The sequence below is a fragment of the Oncorhynchus mykiss genome, chromosome 7 (assembly GCF_013265735.2).
Source record: "Oncorhynchus mykiss isolate Arlee chromosome 7, USDA_OmykA_1.1, whole genome shotgun sequence".
NCBI lineage: Eukaryota > Metazoa > Chordata > Actinopteri > Salmoniformes > Salmonidae > Oncorhynchus > Oncorhynchus mykiss.
Window position 1 is genome coordinate 76810034 of NC_048571.1, and position 17205 is coordinate 76827238.

A 17205-nucleotide genomic window follows, 5' to 3' on the forward strand; every position below is an offset into this window, starting at 1 on the left:
GAGACTGTGCAGGGATCCAGATTTCGGACTTTAGTTTTTATCCCCTGGATTTCTAACCTCTTGATGTTCTTGTTGCTAGCTATTAAAATTAGATCCATCTCAATGGCCATAAAAAAAAATATGGAGACAATGGACAGCCTTGTGTTACTCCACTTAAAAGCTCAATATTTTCTGAGAAGTAACAATTATTTACTATTTTACATCTGGGGTTGCTGTACATAACTTAAACCACTGTATAAGAGATTTAGCGAAATTAAAGTAATCCAGGCATTTATATATAAATTCTAGTTGTACTTTATCAAACGCCTTTTCAAAATCTGCTATGAAGACCAGGCCTGGTATCTTTGATGTTTCATAGTGTTCAATTGTTTCAAATAATTCTCGTATATTATCGCCAATATATCGTCCATATAAAAAAACCTGTCTGATCAGGATGAACAATATCTGGTAAAACCTTGTTTATTCTATGTGCTATGCATTTCGCCAGGATTTTCACATCACAACATTGAAGTGTAAGAGGCCTCCAGTTTTTTTTTTTTTAATGGACTGGATCTTTATACGTACCACCTGAATCCTGTTTTAGTAGTAATGAAATCAGACCTTCTTGTTGAGTACCTGAAAGTCTACCATTGTCATAAGACTGAGTACATTAAAAAAAAGAAATCTCTACTGGTATACCATCAAGCCCGGGTGTTGTTCCAGACTGAAAATATTTAATTGCCAAAAAAAGTTCCTCTTCTGTAAGTTGGCCTTCACACAGGTCTTTCTGTACATTTTACATTATTATTATTATTATTATTATTATTATTATGAAAGAAATCCTCCAGTTAACATCATTCAGTGTAAATGGAGGAGCTTAAAATATTTTGCTTCCTCTTTCAAAATATAATTTGGTGAATAATGGATGACTCCATTTGTAACGACTTTCTGTAAATTCTTTTTGGTAGCATTTCTATGTTGAAGATTCACCATTTTCCACACAATTCCCTTTATTTTTGTAATTCATTATACATAATTGTTCTTGAATAGGTACCTCCAATTCTTTTTATTTTTCCTCTAACCTATTTTGTGCCTCTATAGTTCAGTTTCCATTACAATCTACCTACACTGTTACTTCCTCTATTTCCTTTATTAGTCTAATCTCTTTTAACCTAAACCGCTTTTGTTTTAATGATGAGTATTGTATGGCCTCTAAAAGTACATTTAAAAGTGTCCCATACAAGGGGGTGTGACCTTGCTCGGAACATGTGCCAATCAAAAAAGGGCTGACTTTTATTTGTTTGGTTTATTTGGATCCCCGTTAGCTGTTGCAAAGGCGGCAAATCCCCCAAAAAATGTATGTCTCAAACAACAGGTGTTCCCAACAATGCAGAGAGAAAAATAATAGAAAGATAAGAGGAGGAATAAATACAACAAATAAACAGGAATAGTTAAAAGAGCAGCTTCTTCCTGTGGTCCACAATAAACTAAACAAGACAAGTAACAAAGCACTGATACACAAGGACAGTCACACAAATTTGAAATACAACAATATACAAACACACAAAAAATGTTTTTTTTTTATTTTACCTTTATTTATACAGTTTTTTTTCTCATTGAGATAATATCTATTTTCCAAGAGAGACCTGGTCCAATAGCCAAAAAACTTCTCAATAGGCATTACAGATATGTAACTTCAATGTTACGTTAAAATCTCCAACACGATGCAAAGCTTACAATGAATCAGCCAATCGATGTGCTTTCTGTGCAACAGCCGTAGTTGGCCTTACTGCAGCCGTATCGAAGCTCATTGAAGACCTGTATGTAAACATTGTCCACAGATGGCAACTAGCAGTGGACTCTTCCTGTATTTCGTTTCTTTTTTTTTTGTGTTAGAGAGTGTCTGTGTGTGTCCACTCAGTCCCCGCCACTCCAGTGAAAGTCAGTGGAGAGCCAAGTTTCCACACTTTGATCTGGACAATAAAGTTTATTTTAGTCCGACTGAACGATGGACTGCTGACATTGAAACTAGATGCTGAGAATTGTGCTATTGCATCAAAAGCAATGAATGTTGACATTGGGCGAGGAGCGGGGCCAAAATTAAACTTGTTATTGTCAGAAGCCCACTGAGTGGAATTTGAAGACATTTCATACGCACAGGGATTATATGATATCATTTTATTAAAAAAAGTTCAAAAACAAAATGGATCCATCCGCATCAAGGATAAATAAACACACAGGGGGTTCTCAAGCATCTCGTTTTTCTTTTTTTCCCAACTTCTATCAGGGTTCACAAACTGAAAGGATTGGATATTCTATCAGAGTTCTATCAGGGTTCACACACTGAAATGATTGGATATTCTATCAGAGTTCCATCAGGGTTCACAAACTGAAAGGATTGGATAGGTGAGAAATATAGAAAGAGCCTGCTACTTCCCTATTGGGTGGTTAGTAATATATTGAAATGTCTCTCTTCCCATGTCTCTCCTATTGGAGGGTTAGTAATTTTTGAAATCTCTCTTCCCATGTCTCTCCTATTGGAGGGTTAGTAATATATTGAAATCTCTCTTCCCATGTCTCTCCTATTGGAGGGTTAGTAATATATTGAAATCTCTCTTCCCATGTCTCTCCTATTGGAGGGTTAGTAATATATTGAAATGTCTCTCTTCCCATGTCTTTTCCTCCCTCATATCACATCTCTCTGTCTTTTTCGGAGAGATTCAGGTGTGTTAGTGCTGGGCTGGAACAAAATCCTGTACCCTGCCACCCTCCAGGACCAGAAGTGCCCAACCGCTGTTCTATTTATACTGTCTGCTGTGGTGTGTGACTGAACTGGGAACTCTTTACCGCAGCAGTATCCCCGACTCTTTCTCGCAGCAGTATCCCCGACTCTTTCTCGCAGCAGTATCCCCGACTCCTTTCTCGCAGCAGTATCCCCGACTCCTTTCTCGCAGCAGTATCCCCGACTCCTTTCTCGCAGCAGTATCCCCGACTCCTTTCTCGCAGCAGTATCCCCGACTCCTTTCTCGCAGCAGTATCCCCGACTCCTTTCTCGCAGCAGTATCCCCGACTCCTTTCTCGCAGCAGTATCCCCGACTCCTTTCTCGCAGCAGTATCCCCGACTCCTTTCTCGCAGCAGTATCCCCGACTCCTTTCTCGCAGCAGTATCCCCGACTCCTTTCTCGCAGCAGTATCCCCGACTCCTTTCTCGCAGCAGTATCCCCGACTCCTTTCTCGCAGCAGTATCCCCGACTCTTTCTCGCAGCAGTATCCCCGACTCTTTCTCGCAGCAGTATCCCCGACTCTTTCTCGCAGCAGTATCCCCGACTCTTTCTCGCAGCAGTATCCCCGACTCTTTCTCGCAGCAGTATCCCCGACTCTTTCTCGCAGCAGTATCCCCGACTCTTTCTCGCAGCAGTATCCCCGACTCTTTCTCGCAGCAGTATCCCCAACTCTTTCTCGCAGCAGTATCCCCAACTCTTTTTTGTCACTTCTCTCACAATATACCACGGCCTCTCTCTATATCCCTCTAACTCTGCTTGTGGGGGAGAAGGTTGGTGCATTGAAATATAATGCATGTGCTTGTAGCTCCTAGTTATGGGAACCCTCATTATGGCCATTGACTTGAAAGGGGATGTAGGTTCTAGTAATTCTATTTTTATGGATTAATTAGTGTTGGGGTCTGACCTGTGAACTCCTTCTTGCAGCGGTCTCTCACACTGGTCTCCAGGTTCTCCAGTTGGATCTGAACCTTCTTGTAGTCCCTCAGAGCCTGTTTACTCTTCCTCCTGTTGACACACACACACACACACACACACACACACACACACACACACAAAAAAACACATTAGAGACATCCCAAGATAAAGAAGGTTCACGTAAACAAATACCTGTGCACACACACATACCTGTAGATGAGCACTATGATGAGGACGATGAGGGCTAGGATGGAGGCCCCCACGCCCACCCCTACCTGGGCCTCCAGGGGGAAGGTGGACAGGCTGAGGATGTCGTACTGCACCATGCCCAGGGAGAAGTTCAGGTTGCCCATGTGGACCTGGAACACACACAGACAAATCTGCTATGGCGCTAGGCTGTACAAGCTGGGGTTAGGGAGCCAAAAGAGACTACTGAGATGTGTCAACCGTGCTTTTATCAGAAAACCTTACTGTCGACTCAGTCCTCCCATTTTTATTTCCTCAATATCTCTCTCTCTCTTAAAGCGCATTGGAGGACAAGGTCCGAGGGAGGGACCTTGGATCCTCTCCTCCAATGCGCCTTGAGAAAGAAGTGAGAAACGGAGGAAACAAGGACAGAGGAAGCAAGGATTTGACAACTAATAATGTTTTTAGACACAGCCCTATTGTGTTGGAATTAATGCTCTTATCCATCTTGTGTACTGTAATGTGTATGTTTGTCCTCAGGACAGTCCGTACAGGAACGGAACTGCAGAGGCAGAAGTGAACTCACGGTGAACTCGGGCAATGTGTCGGCACCCTCGCGTTTCCTTCCGCCATTGGGGGGTCCCGGGAAGGGCTGCTGGGGTGGGGGCTCGCAGTACAGGTGGTTCCTGGTCAGGGTCTTCACAGCACACACCCCCTCCCCCACCAACACCACCACCTCCTCTTTAGAGATGGCCAGGTCCAAGTTCTCACCCTAGGGAGGGGGGAGAGAGACATAGAAAGACAGGGAGTATGAGATGAAGAGAGGGCGAAAGAGAGAAGATATTACCACATTGAGCATCATGCTGGAATCAACTTCTGTATTCCTTTTCTTTGGAACATTCCTCTATTTCCCCAATGTGCAGGTCTCTCTTTCAAGGGAGTCTAGCCTTCCACTAAACAGACAGGGGGATAGAATGAAGCGTTTTATTTGCGACTGCAACTTTCAGCTGCAAGGTCTTTGAGTTGAGTGGAGTCTTGCAATAAAATATAGAAATAAGACATCATTTCCATTCTATCCCCTTGCCTTGGCTTTATAGTAGTAGCTAGCGGGTAATGCTAACCTCCAGCTGTCAACTGTACATGCTGTTAGCCTGAAGCTGGCTAGCCTCCAGCAGCTTATTTACCAAGTTGAGAGAGTAGCAGCTAGCGGACAATGCTAACCTCCAGCAGCTTATTTAACAAGTTGATAGAGTAACAGCTAGCGGACAATGCTAACCTCCAGCTGAATAAAGCTTCCTGGGTTGTAGCGGTAGGGCTTGAGGGGCTCCTGCTGGTTGAGCGGGTGCAGCACGGGGTTGGGCTCATAGCTAAATGCCCCCTGGGGGCTGACGGCACCAAACGGGAAGCGCAGGTTGTCCAGGAGGAAGGCCACGTCCACCTGCGAGCCCCACACAGAGGGCTCCAATGCCGGGCTCCGGCACAGGATCAGACTGGACGAGTTGACCTCGCAACGCTCCATGTACTGGTGGAGGGAGATAGAGAAGAGGGGGAGGGGTAAATCAATCCATCAATCAAATGCATTTATAAAGCACTTTTTACATCAGCAGTTGTCACAAAGCACTTTTAAATAACCCAAGATGGAGGGCAGCAGGGTAGAAACTACTAGTCTGTTCAACTTCTCTTTCGTATCTTCCGAGATTCCTAAAGATAGGAAAGCTGCCGCGGTCATCCCCCTCTTCAAAGGGGGTGACACTCTAGACCCAAACTGTTACAGACCTATATCTATCCTTCCCTGCCTTTCCAAAGTCTTCGAAAGCCAAGTTAACAAACAGATCACTGACCATTTCGAATCCCACCGTACCTTCTCCACTGTGCAATACAGTTTCCGAGCTGGTCATGGGTGCCCCCCGGCCAATCTCAAGGTACAAAACAATATCATAACCGCCATTGATAACCGCCATCACCGTAATCTTATCGGCAGACTAAACAGCCTTGTTTTCTCTAATGACAGCCTCGCCTGCTTCACCAACTACTTCTCAGATAGAGTTCAGTTTGTCAAATTGGAGGGCCTGTTGTCCAGACCTCTGGCAGTCTCCATGAGGGTACCACAGTGTTCAATTCTTGGGCCGACTCTTTTCTCTGTATATATCAATGATGTTGCTCTTACTGCTGGTGATGCTCTGATCCACCTCTACGCAGACGACACCATTCTGTATACATCTGGCCCTTCTTTGGACACTGTGTTAACAAACCTCCAAACAAGCTTCAATGCCAGACAACACTCCTTCCGTGGCCTCCAACTGCTCTTAAATGCTAGTAAAACTAAATGCATGCTCCTCAACCGATCGCTGCCCGCACCCGCCCGCCCGACTAGCATCACTACTCTGGACGGTTCTGACCTAGAATATGTGGACAACTACAAATACCTAGGTGTCTGGTTAGACTGTAAACTCTCCTTCCAGACTCACATCAAACATCTCCAATCCAAGTTAAATCTAGAATCAGCTTCCTATTTCGCAACAAAGCCTCCTTCACTCACGCTGCCAAACTTGACCTCGTAAAACTGACTTTCCTACCGATCCTCGACTTCAGTGATGTCATTTACAAAATAGCCTCCAACACTCTACTCAGCAAACTGGATTCAGTCTATCACAGTGCCATCCGTATTGTCACCAAAGGCCCATATACCACCCACTACTGCGACCTGTATGCTCTCGTCAGCTGGCCCTCGCTACATATTCGTCACCAGACCCACTGGCTCCAGGTCATCTATTAGACTTTGCTAGGTAAAGCTCCGCCTTCTCAGCTCACTGGTCACCGTAACAACACCCACCCGTAGCACGCGCTCCAGCAGGTATATTTCACTGGTCATCCCCAAAGCCAACACCTCTTTGGCCGCCTTTCCTTCCAGTTCTCTGCTGCCAATTACTGAAACGAATTGCATAAATTGATGAAATTGGAGACTTACATCTCCCTCACTAACTTCAGCAGCTTACCGATCACTGCAGCTATACATAGCCCATCTGTAAATAGCCCATCCAACTACCTACCTCATCCCCATATTGTTTTTATTGACTTTTTTTGCTCTTTTGCACACCAGTATTTCTACTTGCACATCATCATCTGCACATCTATCACTCCAGTGTTAATTTGCTAAATTGTAATTACTTCGCTACTATGGCCTATTTATTGCCTTACCTCCTTACTCCATTTGCACGCACTGTATATAGATTTTTCTGTTATTGACTGTACTTTTGTTTATCCCATGTGTAACTTTTTGTCGCACTGCTTTGCTTTATCTTGGCCAGGTCGCAGTTGAAATTAGAACTTGTTCTCAACTAGCCTACCTGGTTAAATAAAGGTGAAATAAAAAATATAAAAAATAAAAAAAGTTACAATATTACTTCTTAGAATAGATTCTACAAAATACAGGAGAAAGATACATTTCATCTATACAGTCCTGAAACACACTCACCACCCACTCTCCTTCCCTCACCACCCACTCTCCTTCCCTCACCACACACCTGTATGATGGAGCAGACTGGGTCCCCAGGGCAGTTGGGCTCCGGTACGATCCTGCGATGCCTCCACAGAACCTTGTCCTCTGTCTCATGCTCCCTTTCTCCTCCACTCCTCCTCCTTCTCCTCTGGGGGATGGACTCCCAGGGGAACACAGTGACCAACATGTTAGGTTGCTGTACCACATCCAGGTTGTGACCCGACACGAAGATCAGACGGCCACCGCTATACACAGAGAGGGGAGGAAATGTCACAAACCCATAGAAATACAATTACTAGAACGAAAAGGTTGTGGCCCAACACAAAGCGCAGACACCCACCTCTACACAAACAGAGAGGGAGGAGATGTGTCACAACACCTGTATGAGTGGGGCCAGGGACACTGAATTTAGGCTTATAAATCCTTCTTTAACCTGTGTCCTCCCTTCATCTACACTGATTGAAGTGGATTTAACAAGTGACATCAATAAGGGATCATAGCTTTCACTTGGATTCACCTGGTTTGTCTATGTCAAGGAAAGAGCAGGTGTTCTTAATGTTTTGTTCACTCAGTCTCCCATTTGTATGTATGAGTGGGGCCTGGGACTCTGAACTTTAGATGGACCAGACAGACACTGCTACACACAGAGATAAGAAGGACAATGTTTCATCATGAACGTAGAAATATAACTACTAGAATGGTAATTCCCATTCAAGTTAACGTTCTGTGATGGTCAGACTTGCAGCCATATTGAGTGTCCACTCGAGTGTTTCAGTCCAGTGGGGTGAAGTCCACTCAACTTAAGATCATTTTTATCAAGACGTTCCCTTAAGCGAAGTTCACGTAAACCAACTTCAGTTCATTTCAAGTGACACATCTATAGATCTGTAAGAGGTCACACACACACACACACACCTGAGGAAGCTCTTGGCGGGCGCAGCCTGGGTGATGTTGGGGTTGGGGGTGAAGCTGTAGGCTGACTCGTGAAGGTGGCGCTGGCTGTTGCCATAGTGAAGCGTCACGCGGTGATCACCCGTCCTGTTGCTGCTGCCCGTCACACACACCACACTGTCATCCTGGGCCTCTGATAAACTGGGGGAGGAGAGAAGGGGAGTGGGGGAGGAGAGAAGAGGAGTGGGGGAGGAGAGAAGAGGAGTGGGGGAGGAGAGAAGAGGAGTGAGGGAGGAGAGAAGAGGAGTGAGGGAGGAGAGAAGAGGAGTGAGGGAGGAGAGAAGAGGAGTGGGGGAGGAGAGAAGAGGAGTGGGGGAGGAGAGAAGAGGAGTGGGGGAGGAGAGAAGAGGAGTGGGGGAGGAGAGAAGAGGAGTGGGGGAGGAGAGAAGAGGAGTGGGGGAGGAGAGAAGAGGAGTGGGGGAGGAGAGGAGAGGAGTGGGGGAGGAGAGAAGAGGATTGAGGGAGGAGAGAAGAGGAGTGAGGGAGGAGAGAAGAGGAGTGAGGGAGGAGAGAAGAGGAGTGAGGGAGGAGAGAAGAGGAGTGAGGGAGGAGAGAAGAGGAGTGAGGGAGGAGAGAAGAGGAGTGAGGGAGGAGAGAAGAGGAGTGGGGGAGGAGAGAAGAGAAGGGAGGAGGAGAGAAGAGAAGGGAGGAGGAGAGAAGAGAAGGGAGGAGGAGAGAAGAGAAGGGAGGAGGAGAGAAGAGAAGGGAGGAGGAGAGAAGAGAAGGGAAGAGGAGAGAAGAGAAGGGAAGAGAATGGAGGAGGAGAGAAGAGTAGGGAGGAGGAGAGAAGAGAAGGGAGGAGAAGAGAAGGGAGGAGGAGAGAAGAGAAAGGAGGAGGAGAGAAGAGAAAGGAGGAGGAGAGAAGGGTGAGAGTAAAGAACAGAAGTACAGCACAGTGAACAGGATTGGAGGAGGAGAGAAGAGAAGGGAGGAGGAGAGGAGAGAAGAGAAGTGAGGAGAGAAGAGGAGTGGGGGAGGAGAGAAGAGAAGGGAGGAGGAGAGAAGAGAAGGGAGGAGGAGAGAAGAGAAGGGAGGAGGAGAGAAGAGTAGGGAGGAGGAGAGAAGAGTAGGGAGGAGGAGAGAAGAGTAGGGAGGAGGAGAGAAGAGTAGGAGGAGGAGAGAAGAGAAGGAGGAGGAGAGAAGAGAAGGAGGAGGAGAGAAGAGAAGGGAGGAGGAGAGAAGAGAAGAGAGGAGGAGAGAAGAGAAAGGAGGAGGAGAGAAGAGAAAGGAGGAGGAGAGAAGAGAAAGGAGGAGAGAAGGTGAGAGTAAAGAACAGAAGTACAGCACAGTGAACAGGATTGTGTATCTGTCTCTCTTTATGTGTGTTCATGAGTGAGTTTCATAATCACTCACATGACACATTGCACTCCTCCCACGGTGACAGTGATGTCAGAGGGGCGGCCCGTGAGCAGGTTCCTCCCAGTGATGGTCAGGGACGTGCCCCCCGCCTTGGGACCCCTCTGGGGGGACACCTCCATCACAAACGGATCCTGGTAGCTGAACCTCTGGCTGGAGAGGCCAAACTCTCCCCCGCTCACTTCTACTGACACTTGGCCCGTCTTCTCTCCCCCACTGGCTTTGGTCTTACACACAATCCTACAGAGGACACACACAGATACAGGATAATTATGAATCATAGTAATCTCACACGGAAGTAGTAATCACACTCACGTTGACCTCCTCCCCCACCTAACACAGAGACAGGTAGTCTAGTGGTTAGAGCGTTGGACTAGTAACCAAAAGGTTGCTAGATTGAATGCCCAAGTTGACAAGGTAAAAATCTGTAATGCTGCCCCTGAGTAAGGCAGTTAACCCACTGTTCCCGGGCGGCGAAGACGTGGATGTTGATTAAGGCAGGGGGGCACCTCTCTGATTCAGAGGGGTTGGGTTAAATGCAGAAAACACATTTCTGTTGAACACATTCAGTTGTACAACTGACTAGGTATCTCCCTTTCACAGTCCATACCTGGAGGAGACCTCGTAGAGGTGGGGGATGACAGAGCAAGAAACCCCAGCCACAGTGACAGAGTGCAGGATGTCCTCAGCCTTCTGGCCCAGGTTGGACCCTGAGATGGTCAGCAGGGTTCCCCCCTCCACCAGTCCAGACAGGGGCTCAATCTAACACAGAAGTATAAAACACGTTAGAACGGATTCTTTCTCGTACTCAACAATAAGACTACAACAGTAATTCCAGAGTTATATCTCTATAAATGACTCTGGTTCATTCCATTAAGTTAAGCCAGAAATATTCTAGTGAACATCAACTAAGAGAATTACATCTGTCACACTTATGACACTATGTCAAGTGTTAAAAAGTGTTGAGCATTAATACAATGATAGAGTTCTTGACGGGGGGATGGGGGGGGGGTGGACGGACGGTACTCACGGCATGGATGACGGGGGGGATGGGGTGGGGTGGACGGTACTCACGGCATGGATGACGGGGGGGATGGGGGGGTGGACGGACGGACGGTACTCACGGCATGGATGACGGAGGGGACGGGGGGGGGTGGACGGACGGTACTCACGGCATGGATGACGGGGGGGATGGGGGGTGGACGGACGGTACTCACGGCATGGATGACGGGGGGGTGGACGGACGGTACTCTACTCACGGCATGGATGACGGGGGAGATGGGGGGGTGGACGGACGGTACTCACGGCATGGATGACGGGGGGGACAGGGGGTGGACGGACGGTACTCACGGCATGGATGACGGGGGGGACGGGGGGGTGGACGGACGGTACTCACGGCATGGATGACGGGGGGGTGGACGGACGGTACTCACGACATGGATGACGGGGGGGGGGGGGGGGGGGGGTGGACGGACGGTACTCACGACATGGATGACGGGGGGGTGGACGGACGGTACTCACGGCATGGATGACGGGGGGTGGACGGACGGTACTCACGACATGGATGACGGGGGGGGTGGACGGACGGTACTCACGGCATGGATGACGGGGGCGGGGCAGGTCTGTTCGAGGGGCTCGCTGCAGGAGTCTCCGTACAGACAGGTGGACTGGTCCCCTCCACACCACACACAGCCATACTTCTGGTCCGCCGTGTGACACTGGCTACAGTCAGAACGCCCCACAGAACAGTTGTACAGAGTCACTGGAAGGGACAGGAAGAGATAGTTATAGAGACTGTGAGAGATAGCGTGACTTAGAGTTTACAGTATGTTGAAATAGTGTAGAGTTAAACATTAAGCAACAATAATAGTCATTGAGAGAGAGCGAGAGCGAGAGAGAGAGAAAGAAATATAACAGAGAGAGAGAGAGAGAGAGAGAAATATAACAGTCATTGAGAGAGAGAGAGAGAAATATAACAGTCATTGAGAGAGAGCGAGAGCGAGAGCGCAAGCGCGAGAGAGTGAGAGAGTGATAACAGTCATTGCGAGAGAGAGAGAAAGCTAGTCAGTGAGAGAGAGAGAAAGTAATTGAGAGAGAGAGAAAGATAATACAGTCATAGAGAGGGAAAGATAATACAGTCATTGAGAGAGGGAAAGATAATACAGTCATTGAGAGAGAATACAGTCATTGAGAGAGAGATAGAGAGATAATACAACAGTCATTGAGAGAGAGAGAGAGAGAGATAATACAACAGTCATTGAGAGAGAGAGAGAGAGAGATAATACAACAGTCATAGAGAGAGAGAGAGAGATAATACAACAGTCATAGAGAGAGAGAGAGAGAGAGATAATACAACAGTCATTGAGAGAGAGAGATATAATACAACAGTCATTGAGAGAGATAATACAACAGTCATTGAGAGAGATAATACAACAGTCATTGAGAGAGAGAGGAAGATGACAGTTAGAGAGAGAGAGAATACAGTCAGAGAGAGAGAGAATACAGTCATTGAGAAAGAAAGATAATACAGTCAGAGAGAGAAAGATAATACAGTCATTGCAGGAGAGAGAGAATACAGTCATTGCGGGAGAGAGAGAATACAGTCATTGCGGGAGAGAGAGAATACAGTCATTGCGGGAGAGAGAGAATACAGTCATTGCGGGAGAGAGAGAATACAGTCATTGCGGGAGAGAGAGAATACAGTCATTGAGAGAGAGAGAGAAAGATAAGTCATTGAGAGAGAGAAAGATAAGTCATTGAGAAAGAGAAAGATAAGTCATTGAGAGAGAGAGATAATACAACAGTCATTGAGAGAGAGAGATAATACAACAGTCATTGAGAGAGAAAGATAATACAGTCAGAGAAAGAAAGATAATCCAGTCAGAGAAAGATAATACAGTCAGAGAGAGAGAGAAACACCAAATTGAGACTCTGCACGCAGAATTCTGCAAAAATATCCTCCGTGTACAACGTAGAACACCAAATAATGCATGCAGAGCAGAATTAGGCCGATACCCACTAATTATCAAAATCCAGAAAAGAGCCGTTAAATTCTAAAACCACTTAAAAGGAAGCGATTCCCAAACCTTCCACAACAAAGCCATCACCTACAGAGAGAGTCCCCTAAGCAAGCTGGTCCTGGGGCTCTGTTCACAAACACACCCTACAGAGCCCCAGGACAGCAGCACAATTAGACCCAACCAAATCATGAGAAAACAAAAAGATAATTACTTGACACATTGGAAAGAATTAACAAAAAAACAGAGCAAACTAGAATGCTATTTGGCCCTACACAGAGAGTACACAGCGGCAGAATACCTGACCACTGTGACTGACCCAACATTAAGGAAAGCTTTGACTATGTACAGACTCAGTGAGCATAGCCTTGCTATTGAGAAAGCCTGTCTTCTCTTGAGAGCCATGTCTGCCTACGGCAGCCTATGTGCTCACTGCCCAAAAAATGAGGTGGAAACTAAGCTGCACTTCCTAACCTCCTGCCCAATGTATGACCATATTAGAGAGACATATTTCCCTCAGATTACACAGATCCACAAAGAATTCGAAAACAAATCCAAATTTGAAAAACTCCCATATCTACTGGGTGAAATTCCACAGTGTGCCATCACAGCAGCAAGATTTGTGACCTGTTGCCACGAGAAAAGGGCAACCAGTGAAGAACACACACCATTGTAAATACAACCCATATTTATGCTTATTTATTTTATCTTGTCCTTTACCATTTGTACATTGTTAAAACACTGTATATATAATATGACATTTGTAATGTCTTTATTGTTTTGAAACTTCTGTATGTGTAATGTTTACTGTTAATTTTTATTGTTTATTTCACTTTATATATTATCTACCTCACTTGCTTTGGCAATGTTAACACATGTTTCCCATTCCAATAAAGCCCTTGAATTGAATTGAATTGAATTGAGAGAGAGAGAGAATACAGTCATAGAGAGATAGTCATAGAGCGAGAGAAAGATAAGTCACTGAGAGAGAAAGATAGTGACTGTATTATCTTTCTCTCTCAGTGACTGTATTGAGAGAGAAAGATAAGTCATTGCGAGAGAGAGAGAGAGAGATAAGTCATTGAGAGAGAGAGAGAGATAAGTCATTGAGAGAGAGAGAGAGATAATTCATTGAGAGAGAGAGAGAGAGATAAGTCATTGAGAGAGAGAGAGAGAGATAGAGAGAGAGAGAGAGAGAGAGATAGAGAGAGAGAGATAATACAACAGTCATTGAGAGAGAGAGAGAGATAAGTCATTGAGAGAGAGAGAGATAAGTCATTGAGAGAGAGAGAGATAAGTCATTGAGAGAGAGAGAGAGATAAGTCATTGAGAGAGAGAGAGAGAGAGATAGAGAGAGAGAGAGAGAGAGAGATAGAGAGAGAGATAGAGAGAGAGAGATAATACAACAGTCATTGAGAGAGAGAGAGAGAGAGAGAGATAAGTCATTGAGAGAGATAAGTCATTGAGAGAGAGAGAGAGAGCGAGAGAGAGAGAGAGAGAGAGATAATACAACAGTCATTGAGAGAGAGAGAGAAGTCATTGAGAGAGAGAGAGAGATAAGTCATTGAGAGAGAGAGAGATAAGTCATTGAGAGAGAGAGAGAGAGAGAGAGAGAGAGAGAGCGAGAGAGAGAGCGAGAGAGAGAGCGAGAGAGAGAGAGAGAGAGAGAGAGAGAGAGACAAAAACAACCAAAATCCATTAGATTACCCAATAACCCAACAAGAACTAAATGAAAAGCTAAAATCTATTAAATCAAAAAAGGCTTGTGGTGTAGACAACATCAGAAATGAAATGCTGAAAAACAGCACACCTGAGTTGCAAAATGCTGTGCTTAAATTGTTCAACATGGTTTTAACTTCTGGCTGCTTCCCTGATGTCTGGAACCAGGGGCTCATCTCCCCTATCCACAAAAGTGGAGACAAATCAGACCCCAATAATTACAGGGGAATTTGCGTCAACAGTAACTTGGGAAAGATTTTCTGTAGCATTTTGAATTCAAGAATTCAAACCTTTCTTCAAGAAAAAAATGTAATAAGTAAATGTCAAATTGGCTTTCTCCCTAACCATCGCACTACTGACCATATATACACCTTACACACACTAATTAATAAACACGTCCACCAAAAAAAAGAGGGCAAAATCTTTGCTTGCTTTATTGACTTTAAAAAAGCATTTGATTCGATTTGGCACGAAGGGCTATTCTACAAAATTCTACAAAGTGGGCTTGGTGGTAAGGTGTATGACTTAATAAAATGTATGTACACAGAAAATAAGTGTGCAATAAAAATCAAAAACCAAAGAACAGAATTTTTTTCACAATGTCGAGGTGTGAGACAAGGCTGCAATTTGAGTCCAAATCTTTTCAACATTTATATCAATGAATTAGCAGACATGTTGGACCAATCTCCAGCCCCAGGACTCACACTATTTGACACAGAGGTGAAATACCTGCTATATGCTGATGACTTGGTACTTCTATCACCAACCAAAGAAGGTCTTCAACAAAACATTAATATTCTGGAGCAATATTGCCATAATTGGGCCCTGGCAGTAAATTTCCAAAAAACTAAAATCATGATTTTCCAAAAAAAACCCAGATGTCAGAAACAAAAATGTAAATTCACCCTGAACAACACCTTAATTGAACACACAAAAAATTACACCTACCTTGGTCTGACCATATCTGCATCGGGAAACTTTAATATGGCAGTGAAGGCACTCAAAGAAAAAGCCCGCAGAGCAATGTATGCAATAAAAATGAAATTATTCAAAATCAACATCCCAATTAGAATTTGGACTAAAATATTTGACAGTGTAATCCTACCAATAGCACTTTATGGAAGTGAGGTTTGGGGGCCACTCAATAAACTGGATTTTAAAATGTGGGACAAACATCCAATTGAAACCCTACATGCAGAATTCTGTCGGAAAATTCTACAAGTCCAGAGAAATACACCAACTAATGCATGTAGGGCAGAATTGGGCCGTTTTCCAGTAATAATGAAAATACAGAAAAGATCATAAAAATTTTGGCTACATCTAAATTCAAGTCCAAATTCGAGTCTGCAATTTAAAGCACTTCAAGCCCAAGAGCTGAGCCCAGAAACGAGCCCTCTCAGTCAGCTGGTGTTGGACCTCACCAATCAAGCTGTCACCAGCACTGCTTCAAAAGAAAGAATTCCAATAAACAAAATCATGAACCAATCAAAGGAATCATACTTACAATACTGGAAAAACGAAACAAAATCCCAAAGCCGACTAAATTGCTATCTGACCCTAAACAGAGAATATGAATTGGCTGATTATCTCTACTCTGTCAGAGATACGAAGCAGAGACAGATCCTTACCAAGTACAGGCTGAGTGACCACCGATTGGCAATAGAAACCGGCAGACATAAAAAGACATGGCTACCCAAAGAGGAGCGTGTATGTGGTCACTGCATGACAGGGGAGGTAGAGACAGAGATGCACTTTCTCCTTTACTGTGATAAATATTCCTCACAAAGAGATTCATTATTCACAGAAATGACTACATATATTCCACATTTTTACAAATTGAACCCAGAGGAAAAACTAAGAATACTCATGGGCGAAGGAGCAATGGCTCCTCTTGCAGCCAAATATGTATTTTCCTGCCATAGCCTGAGGGACACTGAATAATAACATCTGCATAGTAAACAGTAACTTACTTATTATTACTATTATTGTTATTACTATAATTATTAATGTTTACTGTAGACTGTTACCATTTTATTGTATTTATTTTTGTATTATTATTTACTACCATTTTATATTATTATTTGCTATCATTTACAATTTTGTTACAATGTGTATTGTATACATTGTTGCTTTGGCAATATTGACACAATGTTTTTCATGCCAATAAAGCAGCTTGAATTTGAATTTGAATTTGAGAGAGAGAGAGAGAGAGAGATAATACAACAGTCATTGAGAGAGAGAGAGAAGTCATTGAGAGAGAGAGAGAGATAAGTCATTGAGAGAGAGAGAGAGATAAGTCATTGAGAGAGAGAGAGAGAGAGAGCGATAATACAACAGTCATTGAGAGAGAGAGAGAGAGATAAGTCATTGAGAGAGAGAGAGATAAGTCATTGAGAGAGAGAGAGAAGTCATTGAGAGAGAGAGAGAGAAGTCATTGAGAGAGAGAGAGAGAGAGAAGTCATTGAGAGAGAGAGAGAGAGCGATAATACAACAGTCATTGAGAGAGAGAGAGAGAGCAATAATACAACAGTCATTGAGAGAGAGAGAGCGATAATACAACAGTCATTGAGAGAGAGAGAGCGATAATACAACAGTCATTGAGAGAGAGAGAGCGATAATACAACAGTCATTGAGAGAGAGTTCAAACCCCCGAGCTGACAAGGTACAAATCTGTCGTCCTGCCCCTGAACAGGCAGTTAACCCACTGTTCCCAGGCCGTCATTGAAAATAAGAATTTGTTCTTAACTGACTTGCCTGGTTAAATAAAGGTAAAAAAAAAAAAAAAAAAAAAAAAAAAAAA

At 44.4% G+C, this 17205-nt stretch overlaps 1 protein-coding gene across 4 annotated transcripts in view; it reads right to left on the reverse strand.

Moving 5' to 3' along the window:
• The window catches only part of LOC110529031 (plexin-B1), a 185574-nt gene that overhangs the window by 16452 nt on the left and 151917 nt on the right, over window positions 1-17205 (reverse strand). For all 4 annotated transcript variants that reach the window (XM_036984099.1, XM_036984100.1, XM_036984101.1 and 1 more), the window contains 9 exons: window positions 11265-11431; window positions 10280-10431; window positions 9667-9909; window positions 8278-8454; window positions 7388-7607; window positions 5140-5385; window positions 4450-4635; window positions 3888-4036; window positions 3667-3767 (listed from right to left, as the gene is read on the reverse strand). In XM_036984099.1, the coding sequence (XP_036839994.1) occupies window positions 3667-3767; window positions 3888-4036; window positions 4450-4635; window positions 5140-5385; window positions 7388-7607; window positions 8278-8454; window positions 9667-9909; window positions 10280-10431; window positions 11265-11431 (1641 nt within the window). The remainder of the gene's footprint in view (window positions 1-3666; window positions 3768-3887; window positions 4037-4449; window positions 4636-5139; window positions 5386-7387; window positions 7608-8277; window positions 8455-9666; window positions 9910-10279; window positions 10432-11264; window positions 11432-17205) is intronic.